Here is a 21,782-nt window from a genome sequence, read left to right on the forward strand (position 1 = left end):
ATAGCCTCTTTCATGCTTTCTGTTTCCTGCCAGGGCTGTCTGTAATGCATGCTTCATTTAAAAGAAAAAGTAAACATCAAGCATGCAGAAAAATACAGAGAATGACATAATGACAGGACTCATGTGTCCATCTTCCAGATTTAACAGATATTATACCTGCTTTTTTGTTATATTTGCTTCAGATTTTTAAAAAATGACAGATTTACTGCTATCCTGAAGTTGGTATATATCAGTCTCAGACATTTCTATATTTCTTTTATCTATACCTGTACCTATATACCACATATAGTGTTCTTTCAATTATTTTTAAATTTTCATAAATGATATATTACCCTTTTGAAAATTTTTTCTACTTAGATTATCTTTTTTGAGACTTATGACCTATGTACAGCAAATTGGTTTATTTTACCCACTAAATAGAACTCCAACAAATGGCCAAACTACACTTTATTTATCATGTATTATAATTACAAGCATGACCAAAACAAACATCTTCGCCTGAGTCTCTTGGTGCAAAGCTGCAGCAGATGCTTCTTTACAAGAAAACGATGGGTTGTAGCATATTCCCATCTTCCATGTTACTTTTCTTTTTTTGTTGTTTTTTGAGACGGAGTCTCACTCTGTCACCCAGGCTGGAGTGCAGTGGCACGGTCTTGGCTCACTGCAACCTTCACCTCCCGGGTTCAAGTGATTCTCCTGCCTCAGCCTCCTGAGTAGCTAGGATTACAGGGGCACCATCACACTTGGGTAATTTTTGTATTTTTAGTAGACATGGGATTTTGGCATCTTGGCCAGGCTGGTCTCGAACTCTTGACCTCAAGTGATCTGCCCACTTTGGCCTCCCAAAGTGCTGGGATTACAAGCATGAGTCACCGTTCCTGGCCACTGCCTACTACTTTTCAAAGTAGCTGCAGCAGTTTATGTTCCCACCACAGCTGATTCACTCCACTAGCAAGAAATATTCTTCCATCCATCAAAAGACAGAACTATCTCTGACTGTGTTATCAATAAGCAGCAGCAGGCTCTCTAAAATCAGAGGATGCCTTTCCTGGAGGCAACATCCTAAATGATCATCTTACTTCACTATAGCTAGGGGAGGGGGTGCTCAAGACTGCACTGGACATCTCCTGCCTGCTGTATACTTGATCACATTCGTGGACCGTTGAGGTGCCAAGAGAAGCAAAGACAAGGTCCACGGAGCAGCTGTTGTGGGCTGGTGACACAAAGGCCACCTGAGGTCTTCCCCGCCAAAGGAAATACACGGCAATGGCTGGCAAGGAAAGTGTAGTCAGGCAAGTGCTCTAGAATCCCAAGTGGAGAAAGAAGATGGAGGAGGGGGTCAAATGCAGCCCAACTGCACGCCGAGTTCAAGGCAGTGTGGGGGAAGCACTTGGCCCCGTCAGTCTCTGATACAGAAGCAGGTTCCTCAAGCTCCTGTGATGACCACATGACAAAGAAAGCTCAGCTGTCCACTCTCAGACCCAGGGGGATCCCCAAAGGTGGCTGGCTAACGGAAGAAGCCGGGAGTGAGGGACACTGGTCAAGCCAATGAAGAGAGGCCAATCAAATTTGGAAGGCAAAGAAATGTCTTTAAGGCTGGGCATGGTGGCTCACGCCTGTAATCCCAGCACTTTGGGAGGCCAAAGTGGGCAGATCACTTGAGGGCAGGAGTTCAAGACCAGCCTGATTAACATGATGAAACCCCATCTCACATTTTCGTATTACTAAAAATGTATTGTATTTTTGGATTACTAAAAATACAAAAGTTAACCGCACATGGTGGTGCACACCTGTAATCCCAGCTGCTTGGGAGGTTGGGGTGGGAGAATCGCTTGAACCTGGGAGTTGGGGTAGGCAGTGAGCCGATATCATGCCACTGCACTCCAGCCTGGGTGACTGAGTGAGACTGTGTCTAAAAAAAAAAAAAAAAATGGAAATGTCTTTAAAATTAGCCTTCACTGTCTAGCCTTGTTTAATAAAAGGCCTGAGTCCCCAGATGGGCAAGAAGACAAGCCAAATAAGGCATGCTTGCATCAAAAGCAGGTCTCCACGTGCTGCAAAGCAGAAAACGCTATAAACACTACCCTATAAAAGTACCTAATGGGCAGTTTTCACAGCAAGAGATGATAAGATAAAGCTAGACACTGCCGCCAGACGCCAGGCATACTGAAGTTCCCATTTTAGCCACGCTACAGACTCATCACATATCCCCAAGGACCCTGTCATTCTCTTTCAATCCTTTCACTACACCCAGTGAGAATGTCCATCCCCAGGCCTCTTGGGAGGTGAGGGGCACCCTCACTCTGCCTTACTTTCAGATGAGATTGGGCCTGTTCAGGGTGGTATGGCCGTAGACTCTGCCTTACTTTCAAACGGTGGGTCTCAACAGAGGAATGCTGCCCTCCCTGGGAACACTGGACCAAGTCTGCAAAGATTTTTGGTTGTCACACTCTGTGGGGAGGGGCGCTACTGTCATCGGGTGGGTTGAGGCCAGGGATGATGCCTGACATCCTGCAGTGCACAGTACCTCCCACCACAAAAACTTATCCAATTGGCTCACGCTTGTAATCCCAGCACTGTGGGAGGCCGAGGCGGGCGGATCACGAGGTCAGGAGATCGAGACCACGGTGAAATCCCATCTCTACTAAAAATACAAAAATTTAGCCGGGCGTGGTGGCGGGCGCCTGTAGTCCCAGCTACTCGGAGAGGCTGAGGCAGGAGAATGGCGTGAACCCCGGGGGATGGAGCCTTCAGTGAGCCAAGATCGCGCCACTGCACTCCAGCCTGGGCGACAGAGCGAGACTCCGTCTCAAAAAAAAAAAAAAAAAAAAACTTATCCAATTCAACATGTCACGGTGCCTGAGCTGAGAAACCCTGCCTGAAAAGGCCACACACAGAGAGGTGCTTTGTAATAGGAATAATTCCCAACTGTAAATTGCACCAAGACCAATTGCTCAATTCCCCCTTGGAGTGTCCTTGCTGTCATTTTTTAGCTCTCCCTGCCACCATATCTACCTGAAGTCCCCGTCCACCACTGTGGTCCTCTGCTGACGGGGAAGATGGAGGGGCAGCCATTCGATCAGCCTCTCCATGGCTGGGATGGTGCTGGTTTCGGAAGCTCGATACTGCTTAACCCAGGTTCGTACCTGGTGTGAAATATAGTCCCCTGCGGGAAACAGGATTAGAACATGGTGTGCGATTTCAGCAACCTCTGAAAGTAGCGGAAAAAAAAAAAACAGCGCAGTGAAACCCTTTGTCATGCTCTGCACTGGGTGCTGCAGTGTCTTTGAACACGTTCCCATGACTGGAGAATTTCCCACATGATGCTCCTGCTGCCCCAAGGTGGAAGTCACCAGCTCTTTGGCTGGATTGGTATGGCCTGGGTGCTGTTCCTAGCTGTATGGTCTCCAAGTATGCTCTCTGGTCCTCTTAAAGACCTTGTGGCCAGGTATGGTGGCTCACACCTGTAATCCCAGCACTTTGGGAGGCCAAGGCGGGCAGATCACAAGGTCAGGAGTTCGAGATCAGCCTGTCCAACATGGCGAAAGCGCATCTCTACTGAAAAATACAAAAATTAGCCAGGTGTGGTCGTGGGTGCCTGTGATCCCAGCTACTTGGGAGGCTGAGGAGGGAGAATCACTTGAACCCGGGAGGCAGAGGTTGAAGTGAGCCGAGATTGCGCCATTGCACTCCAGCCTGGGTGACAAGAGCAAAACTTCTGTCTCAAAAAAAAAAAAAGATCTTCTGTGCTTCCTAATAGCCTTTCATAAATCACTTTTTGGCTAAACAACAGTGGTTAGCTGAGCACATGAACCCTGGAGCCAGACTGACAGGCTATGAAACCCAGCTCTGTTGTTCTCTAGCTGTGTGATCTCAGGCAGGTTACTTAACATCTCTATGCTTTAGTTTCCTCATCTTGAGATGGTCCTCATAGAGCTGTTGGGAGAATAAAATATGTAAAGCCCTTAGAACTATTCTTGCCATGTGGTAAGAACTACATGAGGGCTGGCTGCAGAGGCTCATGCCTGTAATCCCAACACTTTGGGAGGCCAGATCACTTGAGTGCAGGAGTTCGGATAGAGCCTGGGCAACATGGTGAAACCCTGTCTCTACTAAAAATACAAAAATTAGCTGGGCATGGTGGTGTGTACCTGTAGTCCCAGCTACTCAAGAGGGAGAGGTGGGAGGACTGCTTGAGCCCAAGAGGTTGAGGCTGCAGTGAGCCGAGATCACGCCACTACACTCCAGTGTGGGCGACAGAGAGAGACCCTGTCTCAAAAAACAAACAAAAATCTATCCCTGTTGAAACTGGACATGGTGGCACATGCCCAGAGTCCCAACTACTTGGGAGGCTGAGACAAGAGGATGGCTTCAGACCAGAAGTTTGAGACCAGCCTGGGCAACACAGTGAGACCCCCATCTCGAAAAATATATATATTCCTGTTGAAAAGAATATTTAGGGGAAAGGGTAAAAAACGGAGAAAAACACATTTTAAATACCTATGGTCAGTATCAGAAAAAAAGTTTCAATGGTCTAGTGAGATAAAAGTTGCAGGGAATTGGATAGCAGAATATTTAAGGGAAAAAAAATGAAAAAAAGTTGCAGGGAAGAAAGATTGTGTAGTTCATAAAGGGATTTATCGAAGGCCCAAATGCCTAAGTTAGCAACACCTCCATTAAAACTAAACTGGATTTCCACGGAAGAAGCTAACTCTGCCTTATGCTTGGTGTGTTAACACTCAAAACGACCCAAAACGATTCAGATCCTATAAGCAGAAGCACTAGTGATGAAACAACCAGCATGGGAGATGTGGCCTCCTGCTCACCTTGCTTCCCATAGTCTTCAAGCCCCACAGCCTTCGGATCCACACTGTGAATTTTGCACAGGGCTGTGTTCATGGCAGTGTATATGGCTCGCCTGTGGCTGGGCTCCAAGCCTGGCAGGGAAGGGTCTTTGTAGATGAGACCTGGGCAGTACTCCATCACATAGAAGGGGGTGCCAATGACACTGGGAGGAACACAGAAGGGGGTTCAGGGATCAGAGTCACAATGTGGCAGGCTGTTAGTCATGACCCTATTCTTTGTCACTGTCCCTGGGTGTACGGGTTGGGAGCTGGTGAAGAGTTCAGACCCAGAGCAATGGATCCTTCCTTTTTCCTTTCACATAAGCAGAGTGCATTAGAAGTATCCTCTCTTGCAACGGATTGATCCACATATATGCACACACACATGTACATACACACGTGCACACACACATGCACACCCATCTATGCTTCTTGGACAGCATGCTTTTCTCTTCTCCCTGGTTCATTTGTGTAAGCCACTGGAATGGATTCAAAGTGTAATAATGTAGCAAGCAGCAAGGCTCAGAGAAGGACCTCTGTAGTCACACCGAACCAGGTTTTTATTTTTTGTTTGTTATTATTATTATTTTTAATTTTTTTTTTGGAGACAGAGTCTCGCTCTGTTGCCCAGGCTGGAGTGCAGTGGCGCGATCTTGGCTCACTGCAAGCTCCGCCTCCCAGGTTCATACCATTCTCCTGCCTCAGCCTCCTGAGTAGCTGGACTACAGGTGCCCGCCACCACGCCCTGCTAATTTTTTGTATTTTTAGTAGAGACGGGGTTTCACCGTGTTAGCCTGGTCTTGATCTCCTGACTTCATGATCTGCCCACCTTCGCCTCCCAAAATGGTGGGATTATAGGCACGAGCCACTGCTCCTGTACTATTTATTTATTTTTTTGAGATGGAGTCTTGCTCTGTCGCCCAGGCTGAAGTGCAGTGGCGCGATCTTGGCTCACTGCAACCTCCTCCTCCTGAGTTCAAGAGATTCTCCTGCCTCAGCCTCCCAAATAGTTGGGACTCCAGGTGCACGCCACCATGCCTAATTTTTGTATTTTTAGTACAGATGGGGTTTCACCATGTTGGCCAGGCTGGTCTCAAACTCCTGACCTCAGGTAATCTACCTGCCTCAGCCTCCCAAAGTGTTGGGATTACAGGTGTGAGCCACTGCACCTGATCGGAACCAGGTTTAAATCCCAACTCTGCCCTTACTTGAAGAGTGACCCTGAGAGACTTATTAAACCTCTCTGAGCTTTGTTGTTGAGATGGAGTCTCACTCTGTCGCCTAGGCTGAAGTGCAGTGGCACGATCTTGGCTCACTGCAACCTCTGCCTCCCGGATTCAAGTGATTCTCTTGCCTCAGCATCCTGAATAGCTGGAACTACAGGTGTGTGCCATCATACCCAGCTAATTTTTTGTATTTTTAGTAGAGACGGTGTTTCACTGTGTTAGCCAGGATGGTCTCAATCTCCTGACCTTGTAATTCGCCCGCCTCAGCCTCCCAAAGTGCTGGGATTACAGGCGTGAGCCACTGCACCCAGCCATGTTGTTGTTTTTTAATCTGTAAAACATACCCACTTCAAAGGATAATTGCAAGAATTAAGGGAGCTTCCAGGGTACTTGTTACTTAAAAAAAAAAAAAAAAAAAAAAAAAAACATGAATTAAGGAACAAACATACAGAGTGCCTGGCATGGTCTCTGGTTCCAATAAGGGTTCAGTAAGTATCCCTTCTTGTCATTGAGGTTATTTTTTTATCATTTTTTGGTGGTATGAGTGGTGTATATACCACCCAGCAGTACTAAGGTGACCCAATGACATGTCACTAATCCATCTTTTGGTCATTACTGGCAATCAGTTTACTACTCTATTTATTTATTTATTTTTGAGACAGAGTCTCACTCTATCACCCAGGCTGGAGTGCGGTGGTGTGATCTCAGCCTACTGCAAACTCTGCCTCTCAGGTTCAAACGATTCTCCTGCTTCAGCCTTCCAAGTAGCTGGGACTCCAGGTGCATGCCACCATGCCCAGCTAATTTTGTATTTTCAGTGGAGACAGTGTTGCACCAGGTTGGCCAGGCTGGTCTCAAACTCCTGGCTTCAAGTGATCCATCTGCCTCAGCCTCCAGTTTACTACTCTAAAAAATTGTTTTGAAAATCCTACCATTACAGATGTTTCAAGTTGAAAAACTATTACAAAAGATGTTTTGGATTGGGGAAATTTGAACATGGGCTAGATATTCAGTATTATTATTAAATAATTGTTAGTTATGTTAGGTATACTGGTGTTATGGTTATGAAAGACAATGTCGGCCGGGTGCAGTGGCTCACAGCTGTAATCCAGCACTTTGGGAGGTCGAGGCAGATGGATCACTTCAGGTCAAGAGTTTGAGACCAGCCTGGCCAACAAGGCGAAACCCCGTCTCCAATAAAATACAAAAATTAGCCGGGTGTGGTGGCACATGCCTGTAATCCCAGCTACTTGGGAGGCTGAGGCAAGAGAATTGCTTGAATCCAGGAGGCAGAGGTTGCAGTGTGCCCAGACCACGCCATTTCACTCCAGCCTGGGCAACAGAGTGAGACTCCATCTCAAAAAAAAAAAAAAAAAAAAAACCCAAGGTCTCACTCTATCATCCAGCCTGGAGTGCGGTGGTGTGATCACAGCTCACTGCAGCCTCCACCTCCTAGGCTCAGGTGATCCTCCCACCTCAATCTTCCGGGTAAGTAGTTAGGACTACAGCTGTGCACCTCCACACCTGGCTAATTTTTTGTTTGTTTTCGTAGAGATGGGGTTTTGCCATGTTGCCCTGGCTGGTCTCAAACGCCTGGGCTCAAGTGATCTGCCCGCCTCAGCCTCCTTAAGTGCTGGGATTAGAGGCATGAGCCACTATGCCTGGTCGATGTCTTTATTCTTGAGAGATGTATGCTCTCTGAAACTTATTTCAAAAGGTTCAGCCAAAAAAAAATCATTATCTACATGTTAAAAGCATACATGTATACACACATACATATATAGAAAATAAATGTGGTAAAATGTTAACAATGTTTTAATTTCTGATCTAGATGAAATGTAAACAGGTATTCACTGTATTATTTTTTCTTCTTTCACCTTCTCTGAAGGTTTCAAATGTTACATAATTAAAACGTTAGGAAAGAAGAGACACTCAAAAAGCATGTTACAAAGCTGTTTAAAATAGTTTCGGGCCAGGCGCAGTGGCTTACACTTGTAATCCCAGCATCATGGGAGGCCGAAGTGGGCGGATCACCTGAGGTCAGGAGTTGGAGACTATCATGGCCAACATGGTGAAACCCTGTCTCTACTCAAAAATTACAAAAACTAGCCAGGTGTAGCAGGCGGCGCCTGTAATCTCAGCTACTCAGGAGGCTGAGGCAGCAGAATCACTTGAACCCAGGAGGCAGAGGTTACAGTGAGCCGAGATTAGGCCACTGGACTCCAGCCTGGGTGACGGAATGAGACTCCGTCTCAAAAAACAAAACAAAACAAAACAAGTTTAGAAAGACTCTGATTTAAAAAAATAAACAAAAACAAGCAACATGAAACTAGAGAAATATGTATTTTTTGAATGTTAAAAAAGATGTTTTCTACCAATTCTCCCTAAAGCAGGCATATACTTATCTTGCAGGATAACTTAAATATCTGAGAACTTCTGGGAGAGGTTGCGATAAAGTTTCTTTTCCCTCCTACCCAAATTTTATTTGTCTTTAACAAATTGGAATTTGTGTTAGCATATGGGCTTTTCTCTCTAGTAGCTTGAATGTGCAATAGCAAAAACATCTGAACTTTACCTTGAATCTTCACAGAGATCAAGAACGTTAGGGACAGGTACTCCAGCATTTGCAAGGGCTTTCATAATCCTGCCAGGACAAATGAAAATAAACAAAATTGCTGGCTGAATTGATGAGATTTTCTTGAAGTTACTTTTCTTTGTTTTTTGTTTGTTTGTTTGTTTTGTTTTTTGAGACACAGTCTCGCTCTGTCACCCAGGTTGGAGTGCAGTGGCGTGATCTTGGCTCACTGCAACCTCTACTTCCTAGGTCCAAGCCATTCTCAGGCCTCAGCCTCCTGAGTAGCTGGGATTACAGATGTGCACCACCACGCCCAACTAATTTTTGTATTTTTAGTAGAGACGCGGTTTCGCCATGTTGGTCAGGCTGGTCTCAAATTCCTGACCTCAGGTGATCCACCTGCCTCAGCCTCCCAAAGTCCTGGGATTACAGGCATAAGCCATTGCACCCGGCCTGAAATTACTTTTCTGAATTAAAAATGGTACATAAATTAAAATGAAATTCTAAAAAATATTCAATTGACCCAAAAGTAGGTAAGAACAAAAAAACTGATGGGACAAACAAAAAAACCAGTAGTGAAATTGTAGACCTAAATCAACCATATCAATAATTACATTAAACTCAAAAGATGAATAGATTCCAATTAAAAGACAGAAGCCAGCCATGCATGGTGGCTCTTGCCTGTAATCCCAGCACTTTGGGAGGCTGAGAGGGAGGACTGCTTGAGCCTAAGATTTCAAGACCACCCTGGCCAACATGGTAAAACCCTGTCTCAACTAAAAATACAAAAATTAGCCAGGTGTGGTGGCACATGCCTGTAATCCCAGCTACTTGGGTGGCTGAAGCATGAGAATTGTTTGAACCCAAGAGGCGGAGGTTGCAATGAGCCAAGATGGCTCCACCGCGCTCCAGCCTGGGTGACAGAGTAAGACTCCATCTCAAAAAAAAATAAATAAATAAAATAAAAATAAAAATAAAAGACAGATGTTTTCAGCCTGGACAGAAAAACATGACCTAATTATATGATGTCTACAAGAGATATGCACTGAATATATAAACACAGATAGGTTGCAAAAACAAGGATGGAAATGGAAGCATTATGCAATCACTAAGCATAAGAAAGCTGGTGCAGCTACTTTAATGTCAAATAAAGCAGCCTTTACGACAGTGTACCATCAGAGACAAAGAGGGACATTTGAAAATGATACAACTGCAAGTTCATCAGAAAGATATTACAATCATAAATATGTATGTGCTAAACAACAGAGCTTCAAAATACATCACGTAAAAATGATCAAAAGTAAAGAGAAAAAAATGAAGAAATCCACAAGTCTTAGATGAGATTTTAACACTCCTTTCTCAGTAATGATAGAATTAGACAAAAATAGATTTATCTAAAGACATATATCTGAACCCACTACCAACTTGATCTGATGGACATTTGTATACCACTCACTCAGATATTGCAAAATACACATTATTTTTAAGTAAACACAATATGTTCACCAAGATAAGTCATGTGCTGGTCCATAAGATAAATCTCAATAGCCTGCCTGCCCTGCCTGCCTGCCTGCCTGCCTTCCTTCCTTCCTTCCTTCCTTCCTTCCTTCCTTCCATCCTTCCTTCCTTCCGTCCTTCCTTCCTTCCTTTTCTTCCCTCTGTGGCCCAGGCTGGAATATAGTCGGCTCGCTGCAGACTCCCTGCCTCCAGCTCCTGGGATTCTCCTGCCCCGGCCTGCTGGGATTGCCAGCGTGCGCCACCACCTCTGCCTGCTTTTTCTCCTTTGGCTGGAGGCGAAGTTTCGCCATGTTGGCCAGGCTGGTCTCCAGCTCTGGACCTCGAGTGGTCTGCCTGCCTCAGCCTCCCAAGGTGCTGGGACTGCAGACGGGGTCTTGCTCACTCGGTGCTCGGTGTTGCCCAGGCTGGAGTGCGGTGGCGTGGTCTTGGCTCCCTGCAGCCTCCGCCTCGGCTTCCCAGGGTGCTGGGATTGCAGCCTTTGCCCGGCCACCACCCCGTCTAGGAGGTGGGGAGCATCTCTGCCTGGCTGCCCATCCTCTGGGATGTGAGGAGCGCCTCTGCCCGGCCGCCCATCATCTGGGATGTGAGGTGCACCTCTGCCCGGCCGCCCCATCTGGGAAGTGAGGAGCGCCTCTGCCCAGCCGCCCATCATCTGGGATGTGAGGTGCACCTCTGCCCGGCCGCCCATCTGGGAAGTGAGGAGCGCCTCTGCCCAGCCGCCCATCATCTGGGATGTGAGGAGCGCCTCTGCCCGGCCGCCCCATCTGGGAAGTGAGGAACGCCTCTGCCTGGCCGCCTCATCTGGGATGTGGGGAGTGCCTCTTCCTGGCTGCCCCATCTGGGAGGTCTACCATGGAGGCCAGAAGCAATGTGGGGGCTGGACATGGTGGCTCACGCCTGTAGTCCCAGCACTCTGGGAGGCCGGGGCGGGTTGATCACTTGAGGCTAGGAGTTTGAGACCAGCCTGGCTGACATGGTGAAACATATGAAAAATACAACAGACAAACCAACCAACCAACCCAGCGACAACAAAACAGGTCTACCCTGGAGTCATACTCTAATTTTTTCTATTTTCCTCCCTTTCTGATCCTTTATCCCGCTTTCTTTTTCTTCCTCTTCCTTCTCCTTCTTCTTTGTCAAATAGAGGATTGAGTTATCATTGATCCACACAAAGTCCCTCTCTCATTTATTTTCTTTAATTCCCACCCCCATTTCTATTTGCCATCTTCCCATGTGCAACCTTCTTAATATGTTTGATATGCATCTTTTTGTTTGTATGTATTTTTAGGAAATGGTTATTGTTTTGTGTGCAAAAAAATTAATAATATGTGCCACATTTTCTTAATCCAGTCTATCGTTGTTGGACACTTGGGTTGGTTCCAACTTTTTGCTATTGTGAATAGTGCTGCAATAAACATACGTGTGCATGTGTCTTTATAGCAGCATGATTTATAGTCCTTTGGGTATATACCCAGTAATGGGATGGCTGGGTCAAATGGTATTTCTAGTTCGAGATCCCTGAGGAATCCCCACACTGACTTCCATAATGGTTGAACTAGTTTACAGTCCCACCAACAGTGTAAAAGTGTTCCTATTTCTCCACATCCTCTCCAGCACCTGTTGTTTCCTGACTTTTTAATGATGGCCATTCTAACTGGTGTGAGATGGTATCTCACTGTGGTTTTGATTTGCATTTCTCTGATGGCCAGTGATTATGAGCATTGTTTCATGTGTTTTTTGGCTGCATAAATGTCTTCTTTTGAGAAGTGTCTGTTCCTGTCCTTCGCCCACTTTTTGATGGGTTGTTTGTTTTTTTCTTGTCAATTTGTTTGAGTTTATTGTATATTCTGGATATTAGCCCTTTGTCAGATGAGTAGGTTGTGAAAATTTTCTCCCATTCTGTAGGTTGTCTCTTCACTCTGATGGTAGTTTCTTTTGCTGTGCAGAAGCTCTTTAGTTTAATTAGATCCCATTTGTCAATTTGACCTCCTCTTTTCCTAATTGAATACCTTTTATTTCCTTCTGCTGCCTGATTGCTCTGGCCAGAACTTCCAGCACTATGTTGAATAGGAGTGGTGAGAGAGGGCATCCCTGTCTTGTGCCAGTTTTCAGAGGGAATGCTTCCAGTTTTTGCCCATTCAGTATGATATTGGCTGTGGTTTTGTCATAGATAGCTCTTATTATTTTGAGATATGTCCCATCAATACCTAATTTATTAAGAGTTTTTAGCATGAAGAGTTGTTGAATTTTGTCAAAGGCCTTTTCTGCATCTATTGAGATAATCATGTGGTTTTTGTCTTTGGTTCTGTTTATATGCTGGATTACATTTATTGATTTGCGTATGTTGAACCAGCCTTGCATCCCAGGGATGAAGCCCACTTGATCATGGTGTATAAGCTTTTTGATGTGCTGCTGGATTCGGTTTGCCAGTATTTTATTGAGGATTTTTGCATCAATGTTCATCAAGGATATTGGTCTGAAATTCTCTTTTTTGGTTGTGTCTCTCCCAGGCTTTGGTATCAGGATGATGCTGGCTTCATAAAATGTGTTAGGGAGGATTCCCTCTTTTTCTATCAATTGGGATAGTTTCAGAAGGAATGGTACCAGTTCCTCCTTGTACCTCTGGTAGAATTCGGCTGTGAATCCATCAGGTCCTGGACTCCTTTTAGTTGGTAAGCTGTTGATTATTGCCACAATTTCAGATCCTGTTATTGGTCTATTCAGAGATTCAACTTCTTCCTGGTTTAGTCTTGGGAGAGTGTATTTGTCGAGGAAGTTATCCATTTCTTCTAGATTTTCTAGTTTATTTGCATAGAGGTGTTTGTAGTATTCTCTGATGGTAGATTGTATTTCTGTGGGATCGGTGGTGATATCCCATTTTTCATTTTTTATTGCGTCTATTTGATTCTTCTCTCTTTTCTTCTTTATTAGCACATATACACCATGGAATACTATGCAGCCATAAAAAATGATGAGTTCATGTCCTTTGTAGGGACATGGATGAAACTGGAAAACATCATTCTCAGTAAACTATCGCAAGGACAAAAAACTAAATACCACATGTTCTCACTCATAGGTGGGAATTGAACAATGAGAACACATGGAGACAGGAAGGGGAACATCACACTCTGGGGACTGTTGTGGGGTTGGGAGAGGGGGGAGGGACAGCATTAGGAGATATACCTAATGCTAAATGACGAGTTAATGGGTGCAGCAAACCAACATGGCACATGTATACATATGTAACAAACCTGCACATTGTGCACATGTACCCTAAAACCTAAAGTATAATAATAAAAAATAAAAAAAAAATAAAGGGACAAAAGCCTACAGACTTTTTCCTACACAGTCTGTGTCACTGCAGCAGAAATAATGGCACTCCAGGTTCTTTTTTACTCTAATTTACGTCTCTTAGTCAGATTTTAAAGAGATCCTCCCTTATTGGCTTTCAGTTCCTGCTTTATACTACACCATCGTGTACTTTGAAGGAATAAAAGATGGTTCCCTCCCTTTAAAAAAAAAATAATAAAATAAATCTCAATAAATTTCAATAAAAATTAAAATCTAGCCCAGCACACTAGCTCACACCTATAATCCCAGCACTTTGGGGGGCCAAGGTGGGCGGATCACCTCAGGTCAGGAGTTAAACACCAGCCTGGCCAATACGGCGAAGCCCCGTTTCTATTAAAAATACAAAAATTAGGGCCGGGCATGGTGGCTCATGCCTGTAATCTCAGCACTGTGGGAGGCCGAGGAGGGTGGATCACGAGGTCAGGAGATTGAGATCATCCTAGCTAACATGGTGAAACCCTGTCTCTACTAAAAATACAAAAAAAATTAGCCAGGAGTGGTGGTGGGCACCTGTAGTCCCAGCTACTCAGGAGGCTGAGGCAGGAGAATCGCGTGAACCTGGGAGGCAGAGCTTGCAGTGGGCAGAGATCGTGCCACTGCACTCCAGCCTGGGCAACAGAGTGAGACTCCGTCTCAAAAAACCATAATAATAATACAAAAATTAGCCGGGCATGGTGCCTCACACCTGTAATTCTACCTACTCAGGAGGCTGAGGCAGGAGAATCACTTGAACCTGGGAGGCAGACGTTGCAGTGAGCCGAGATTGCGCCACTGCACTCCAGCCTGGGTGACAGAGCAAAAACTCTGCCTCAAAACAAAACAAACAATAGAAAAAAGTAACAAAACCAAACTGTGGTTCCCAGATCAACGTAACTGATAAATCCCTAGGTAGACAAATGAGAGAGAGAATACAAATTATCAATCAATACCAGCAGTGATAAAGGGTGGGCATAGTGGCTCACACCTGTAATCTCAGCACTTTGGGAGGCCGAGGCAGGTGAATCACTTGAGGTCAGGGGTTGTAGGCCAGCCTGGCCAACATGGGGAAACCCCATTTCTACTAAAAATAGTAAATTAGCTGGGCATGGTGGCGTGTGCCTGTAATCCCTGTTACTTGGGAGGCTAAGGCAGGAGAATCACTTGGACCTGGGAGATGGAGGTGGCAGTGAGCCAAGATCATGCCACTGCACTCCAGCCTGGGTGACAGAGCAAGACTCCATCTCAAAAAAAAAAAAAAAAAGGATATCACTATAGATCCTACATATATTAAAAGGATAGTAAAGGAATATTATAAGTAATAAATTCAACAGCTTAGGTGATATGAACAGACTCCTTAGAAATTACAACTTACCAAAACTAAAACAAGATGAAATAAAATATCCAAGTAATAGTATTTTTGTTAAATTGAATTAATAATCAAAAACCTTGGCCAGGCACGCTGGCTCATGCCTGTAATCCCCAATACTTTGAGAGGCCAAGGTGGGAGGACTGCTTGAGGCCAAGAGTTCAAGCAATATAGTGAGGCCCCATCTCTACAAAAAAATTTTTAAAACTAGCCAGGCATGATGGCATGTGCCTGTACTACTTGGGAGGCTGAGGCAGGAGAATCACTTGAGCCCAGGAGTTCGAGTTTACAGTGAGGTATCATCATACCACTGTACTCCAGCCTGGACAATAGTGACACTCTGCCTAAAAACAAAAAAAAAAATCAGCTAATACTATATATGCAGTTTGTATCTGCCTTTACTATCTTAAAATTTTATCATACACATTTGTTATTATAGGCATACTTTTATTAGCTGCAATAACAGCATAATCATTAAAGGTGAGCTATGAAATCTCACGGACTGGCTATAAAGCCGGACTCTAGCACTTGCTTACTAGTTTTATGACCCTGGGTATGCTGGTTAATTTTTTTGTTTTTTGAGACAGGGTCTCACTTTGTGAGTGCAGTGGTACGATCTCAGCTCACTACAACCTCTGCTTCCTGGGCTCAAGTGATTCTCCAGCCTCAGCCTCCCATGTAGCTGGGACTACAGGTGCAAGCCACCAACACCCAACTAATTTTTGTATTTTTTGTAGAGTCAGGGTTTCACCATGTTGCTTAGGCTGGGCTCGAACGCCTGAGCTCAAAGCAATCTGCCTGCCTTGGTTTCTTTAAGCCTTACTTTTCCCAGTTGTAAATGAGGATTATAATAGTAACATATCATAGAGTTCTGAGGATGCTCTGCAGTAACAAGACATTCAAAGCATTTATTTTAGTGCCTGGCACATACTAACCATTCAATAAATGTCAGCTATTACTATTACTGTCATTGCGACAAGTACATATACAAGGTTTACTTAATTATTTCCTGATTATGGTACAGATTATAGTATATTTAAGTAGTTTCCAAACTCTTTTGTTTGTTTCTTGAGACAGAGTCTCTCTCTGTCACCCAGGCTGGAGTGCAGTGGTGCCCATCTCGGCTCAGTGCAGCCTCCACCTCCCAGGTTCAAGAGATCCTCCCACCTCAGCCTCCTGAGTAGATGGAACTACAGGTATGTGCCACCACACCCATCTACTTTTTGTATTTTTGGTAGAGACAGGTTTTCACTATGTTGTCCAGGCTGGTCTTGAATTCCTGAGTTCAAGTGATCCACCTGCCTCAGCCTCCCAAAGTGCTGGGACTACGTTAGCTACTGCTCCTGGCCTTCCAAATTCTTATTATTAAACAACTTTATGGTGAGCATATTAATACATAAAGCTGTTTTCCCCTACTTAGAATTATTTCTTTAAGACAGAGCCCCAGAATTGGAATTATTAGGTCTGAAAGTATGAAAACGCTGAGGCTTTTAATAAATTGTATCATATTGTTTTCCAGAATAGTTCTAATTTACATTTGGCTTTTTTGGGGATTGGAGCAGGGTCTCCCAATGTCTCCCAGGTGGGAGTGCAATGATGCCACATTACCTCACTGTAGCCTCAACCTCCCAGCTCAAGCGATCCTCCCGCCTCAGCCTCCTGAGTAGGTGTGACTACAGGTTCGTGCCACCACACCCAGGCTTTTTTTTTGGTGGGGAGGGCTAGAAACAGGGTCTTGCTGCATTGCCTAGGCTGGTCTTGACCTCTTGGGCTCAATGATCCTCCTGCCTTGGTCTCCCTAGGCACTGGGATTATAGGTGTGATGAACCAAGCCTGGCCATAATTGTAGTTTTAAATGTCTTGGGGTGTTTTTATGGAGTGCTGACTTTTCAGTTTAGGGCTGAGCTTGTGCACAGTGGAGGCTAGTGGGCAAGTGCTCCCCTGGCCCTGAAAACTTACCTGAACTCCCTCTCTATGGCATGCACAGATGGAAGGAGTGTCCCTGGGGGCTTCTTCCTCAGAACTAGATCACGATTAGCCAGCCTGATACAGTAAGTTGGATTTGACTGCCCGTGATCAAACTGAAGGAGTTCCAATGGGCCTGCAAGTTTGAAAACAAAGAAAACTCAAACCAGCCCTGGAGGACAGATCTGAGCAGACATTCTTTCTTTCTAATGAGTTCTGCATTTGGGCTTCAAAATATCCTCATCTGCCATGCAGTGCAATAAAAGCACCTCTTCCCTGCCTACTAGGAGTGACTGAGTCCCAGGTCTACACTCCGCCAACTCAGGTCCAGGATGACATGCCACTACAGTTTGTCAAAGACCATTCATTTTATACCACAATAATTTTCTGTTTGTGCAGGTGTCCAATTTTGTCCTTCCTGCCAACTCCTGCTCCATGAATAAAAACATGTTCATTCTGTTTATCAAGCACAAACACAGCTATGGAAACCCATCTTGCAAAATGGAATACTTTAAGCCTGAGGATGTGCCCTTGCACGTCCCTCTGCCTGACATTGCTGGGAGAGCTGAAAGGAGTGACATGGAGGCCTTCAGCCTGACCCAAAGCTGCTTTCATGAGATGCAATTTCCCACTGCACTAGGCTGAATTCTGTGGCTCCCTTGCAGGATCCTGGCTGAGGTGTAACTAATTCGTTCTCACCTCCATAAGAAGACTGAACCCTGGGTATAGACTGATTTCACTTGGTTAGAAGAGCAGGCAAGCAACAGAAGTAGGCCGAGTTCTTCTGGCTGGCCAGAGTGGGCGCCTCAGCTGTGCAGAGGCCACTACCAATAATCCAATTGCTGGAAAACATCCTAACATGAAACTCCACCAACAAAAGCCTTTTTCATGGAGTAAGTGGGTGAAGCCTTTATTACCTGGGAAAAATGTCTTCTTTGGCCAGGCGCAGAGGCTCATGCCTATAATCCCAGCACTTTGGGAAGCCAAGGAGGGTGGATCACCTGAGATCAGGAGTTTGAGACCAGCCTGACCAATGTGGTGAAACCCAGTCTCTACCAAAAACACAAAAATTAGCCAGGCATGGTAGCGCGTGCCTGTAATCCCAGCTACTTGGGAGGCTGAGGCAGGAGAATCACTAGAACCCAAGAGGCGGAGCTGAGATCATGCCATTGCACTCCAGCATGGGCAACAAGGGTGAAACTCCATCTCAAAAAAAATTAAATTAAATTAAATTTTAAAAAATTGTTAAGTCTCCTTTTTTGTTTTCTTTTGTTTTTGAGATGGAGTCTCCCTCTGTTGTCCGGGCTGGAGTGCAGTGGTGCAATCATCTCAGCTCACTGCAACCTCTGCTTCCTGGGATCAAGCGATTCTCCTGCCTTAGCCTCCCCAGTAGCTGGGACTACAGGCATGCGCCACCACCCTCAGCTAATTTTCGTATATTTAGTAGAGATGGAGTTTCACCATGTTGACCAGGCTGGTCTCAAACTCCTGGCCTCAAGTGATCTGCCCACCTCAGCCTCCCAAAGTGGTAGGATCGCGGGCATGAGCCACCGCCCCTGGCCCAAAAGTGTCCTCTAAAGCACACAAGACACCTGGTTTTCTGAGGGCGGAACGTGCAGGAGGAAAGAGAAAACTTCTCTCCAAGAAATGGAGACAATTTATTGCATTTTAAAATCATGCAACTTTTTTTTTTTTTTTGGAGACAGATTCTTGCTCTGCTGCTCAGGCTGCATGCAGTGCAGTGGCACGATCTCAGCTCACTGCAACCTCCACCTCCGGGTTCAAGTGATTCTCCTGTCTTAGCCTCCCGAGTAGCTGGGGCTATAGGCATGTGCCACCATGCCCAGCTAATTTTTGTATTTTTAGTAGAGATGGGGTTTCGCCATGTTGGCCAGGCTGCTCTTGAACTCCTGACCTCAGGTGATCTGCCCATCTCAGCCTCCCAAAGTACTGGGATTACAGGGGTGAGCTACCACACCCAGCAACATTATTTTTCCTTTTTTGGGGGTGGGGGTGGGGACGGACTCTCACTCTGTCGCCCAGGCCTGCAGTGGCACTATCTCAGCTCACTCAACCTCAGTCTCCTGGGTTCAAGTGATTCTCCTGTCTCAGCCTCCCGAGTAGCTGGGATTACAGGTGCCCGCCAAAACGCCTGGCTAATTTTTGTAGAGATGGGGTTTCACCACGTTGGCCAGGCTGACCTCGAACTCCTGACTTCAGGTGATCTGCCTGCCTCAGCCTCACAAAGTTCTGGGATTACAGGCGTGAGCCACTGCGCCCAGCCCTTTTTTTTTTTCTTTTCTTTTTTTTTTTTTGAGATGGGAGTCTCACTCTGTTGCCCAGGCTGGACTGCAGAGGCGTGATCTTGGCTCACTGCAACCTCTGCCTCCGGGTTCAAGTGACTGCTGTGCCTCAGTCTCCAGAGCAGCTGGGACTATAGTTGTTCACCACAACCAGCTAATTTTTCTATTTTTAGTAGAGTCAAAGTTTCACCATGTTGGTCAGCCTGGTCGCAAACTCCTGGCCTCAAGTGATCCGCCTGCCTCGGCCACCCAAAATGCAGGAATTACAGGACTGAGCCACTACGCCCTGGTCAGCAATGCAAATTCTTTTTTTTTTCTCGAGATGGAGTCTTGCTCTGTCACCCAGGCTGGAGTACAGTAGCACAATCTCGGCTGACTGCAACCTCCACCTCCTGAGTTCAAGCAATTCTCCTTCCTCAGCCTCCTGAGTATCTGGGATTATAGGCACCCACCACCACACCCAGCTAATTTTTGTATTTTTAGTAGAGACAGGGTTTCACCAAGTTGGCCAGGCTGGTCTTGAACTGCTGACCTCGTGATCCACCTGTCTCAGCCTCCTAAAGTGCTGGGATTACAAGCGTGAGCCACCGCACCCTGCCTGCCAATGTAACTTCTAAGTCGTCTTCACAAAATGGGCTGTCGTCTCAAAGCATCAGAAACTGTAAAATCCTCTGAGCACATACTGCAGTCCCCAAGTTCCTCTCCCTGTTGAAAGCAGGCAACCACTGCCATACCACACTCTCAGGTGTAAGAGTGGGATAGGTACACTTTTGGAGATCCACAAATAGGGAAGTTAATGCTTTTTCCCAAGCAAAACTGAAAGCAGTGCTCCGATGCACCAGGCCCAATGGCTATTTTCCTCACTGTAAAGCTTCTTTGTCTCCAGCCCATTCCATTAGGGTTGAAAGGTGAGAAGCAGACCAAAACCTTTGCCTTGGACAGAGTTACCAAAACATGAGAGATGTCCACATACCTGTGGTCTGGATACCCAGTAAGTCTTTAAGGTACTTCTCCAAGGAATCTTTCGGAATTTCCATCGTCTTTTTCACAGGCCGAGTGTTTGGAACACCTACTCTCAATGTAAAACCCAAGAGAGCTTCTAATTCCTTTACTGCAGTCTCTGGGTCATTAACCTGATTTCAGAGAGAATATGTAGATGTATATTTTTTGTTGTTGTTATTTTTCCCTTCTTTTCACAGAATGTTGAGAATATATATACATACATATTTTTAATTTTACAAGTCATGATAGTACAGGTGTAGAGAATATATAATGAACAGGTGCCAGCAGTCAATCCTGGCCTTAGGGGCCCCTATCTGTTTCCTAGGAGGTGTCTGAAATGTTTGTTCCCCTGTGCCATAAAGACATAGCACTTGAACATAAATTTAATTTACTCAGCAAGGCCATTTTTACTTCCTGCAGAAAGGGTACACTCGCCAGCAGTTTTGCCACAAGAGTACACCAAACAAAGGAGACAGGGTCATTTATAACCTGACGCATCCACCCTACTGCTGTGTCTGGTTTCCATTGGCTGGAATGGGACTTTACATTCTGTATTTGTCCTGACTGGCTAGCAACTTAGAACATTTTAAAAGAGGCAAAGGTAGAGGAGAACAAAGGAAGGAGGAAGTAACTTGTGGAATGCTGAGAAAGGTAAAAACACCTTCAAATAAGGAAGAGGAACATGCTATGACCTAATGCTTGCTTGGACCAGTATAAGCATGCCAGGGCAGATATTTAGGCTAAATTGTGGGAGCTAAGAACATAAAGTACGTTGATTTCTTTATCACGGCTTGCAGATTTTTAACAATGTTAGCACAGGTCTTCAAATAAATTTTGCTTCTAAGAGAAGTTACTATTTATTCCTAATTAAATGGGGAGGAAAGTCTTTGAAGAGGAACCTCTACTTTACTTTTTACAATTCCCCCTCTTTTTATTTTATAATTTCTCTTCAAACTTGTTTAATATGTTTTGACTTAATTGCTTTGTTTGTCCCTCCAATAGAAGTAATTTTTCCAAATAGGGTGGAGGAGAGTTAGGAGTTAACTCTGTAAGTGTGGCAGAGACAAGATTTCGTATAAAACTTTGAAGGCCAGGCGCGGTGGCTCATGCCTCTAATCCCAGCACTTTGGGAGGCTGAGGTGGGTGGATCATGGGGTCAGGAGTTCGAGACCAGCCTGACCAACATGGTGAAATCCCATCACTACTAAAAATACAAAAAAAATAACCGGGCATGGTGGGGTGCCACTGCAATCCCAGCTACTGGGGAGGCTGAGGCAGGAGAATCACTTGACCCTGGGAGGCAGAGGTTGCAGTGAGCCGAGATTGAGCCACTGCCCTCCAGCCTAGACAACAGAGTGAGACTCCATCTCAAAACAAACAAACAAAAAAACTTTGAAGGCAGGGAATAATATAACAGCCTACAAGAATAAGTACACCTGGCGGGCGGGTGGCTCACGCCTGTAATCCTAGCACTTTGGGAGGCTGAGGCTGGCGGATCACGAGGTCAGGAGATCGAGACCAGCCTGACCAACATAGTGAAACCCTGTCTCTACTAAAAATACAAAAATTAGCCAGGCGTAGTAGCAGGCGCCTATAGTCCCAGCTACTGGGGAGGCTGAGGCAGGAGAATGGCGTGAACCCAGGAGGCGGAGA

General features: G+C 45.4%; 1 protein-coding gene across 1 annotated transcript in view; it reads right to left on the reverse strand.

Annotated features, from left to right (window-relative positions):
* Positions 1 to 21,782, reverse strand: part of LOC115834354 (acyl-CoA dehydrogenase family member 10-like) — a 51,142-nt gene that overhangs the window by 18,608 nt on the left and 10,752 nt on the right. Inside the window, 5 exon segments of the mRNA XM_030809102.1 lie at positions 3,016 to 3,166; positions 4,827 to 5,008; positions 8,646 to 8,714; positions 16,819 to 16,960; positions 20,101 to 20,260. Coding sequence (XP_030664962.1) covers positions 3,016 to 3,166; positions 4,827 to 5,008; positions 8,646 to 8,714; positions 16,819 to 16,960; positions 20,101 to 20,260 — 704 coding nt within the window.

The sequence above is a fragment of the Nomascus leucogenys genome, unplaced genomic scaffold (assembly GCF_006542625.1).
Source record: "Nomascus leucogenys isolate Asia unplaced genomic scaffold, Asia_NLE_v1 000785F_92759_qpd_obj, whole genome shotgun sequence".
NCBI lineage: Eukaryota > Metazoa > Chordata > Mammalia > Primates > Hylobatidae > Nomascus > Nomascus leucogenys.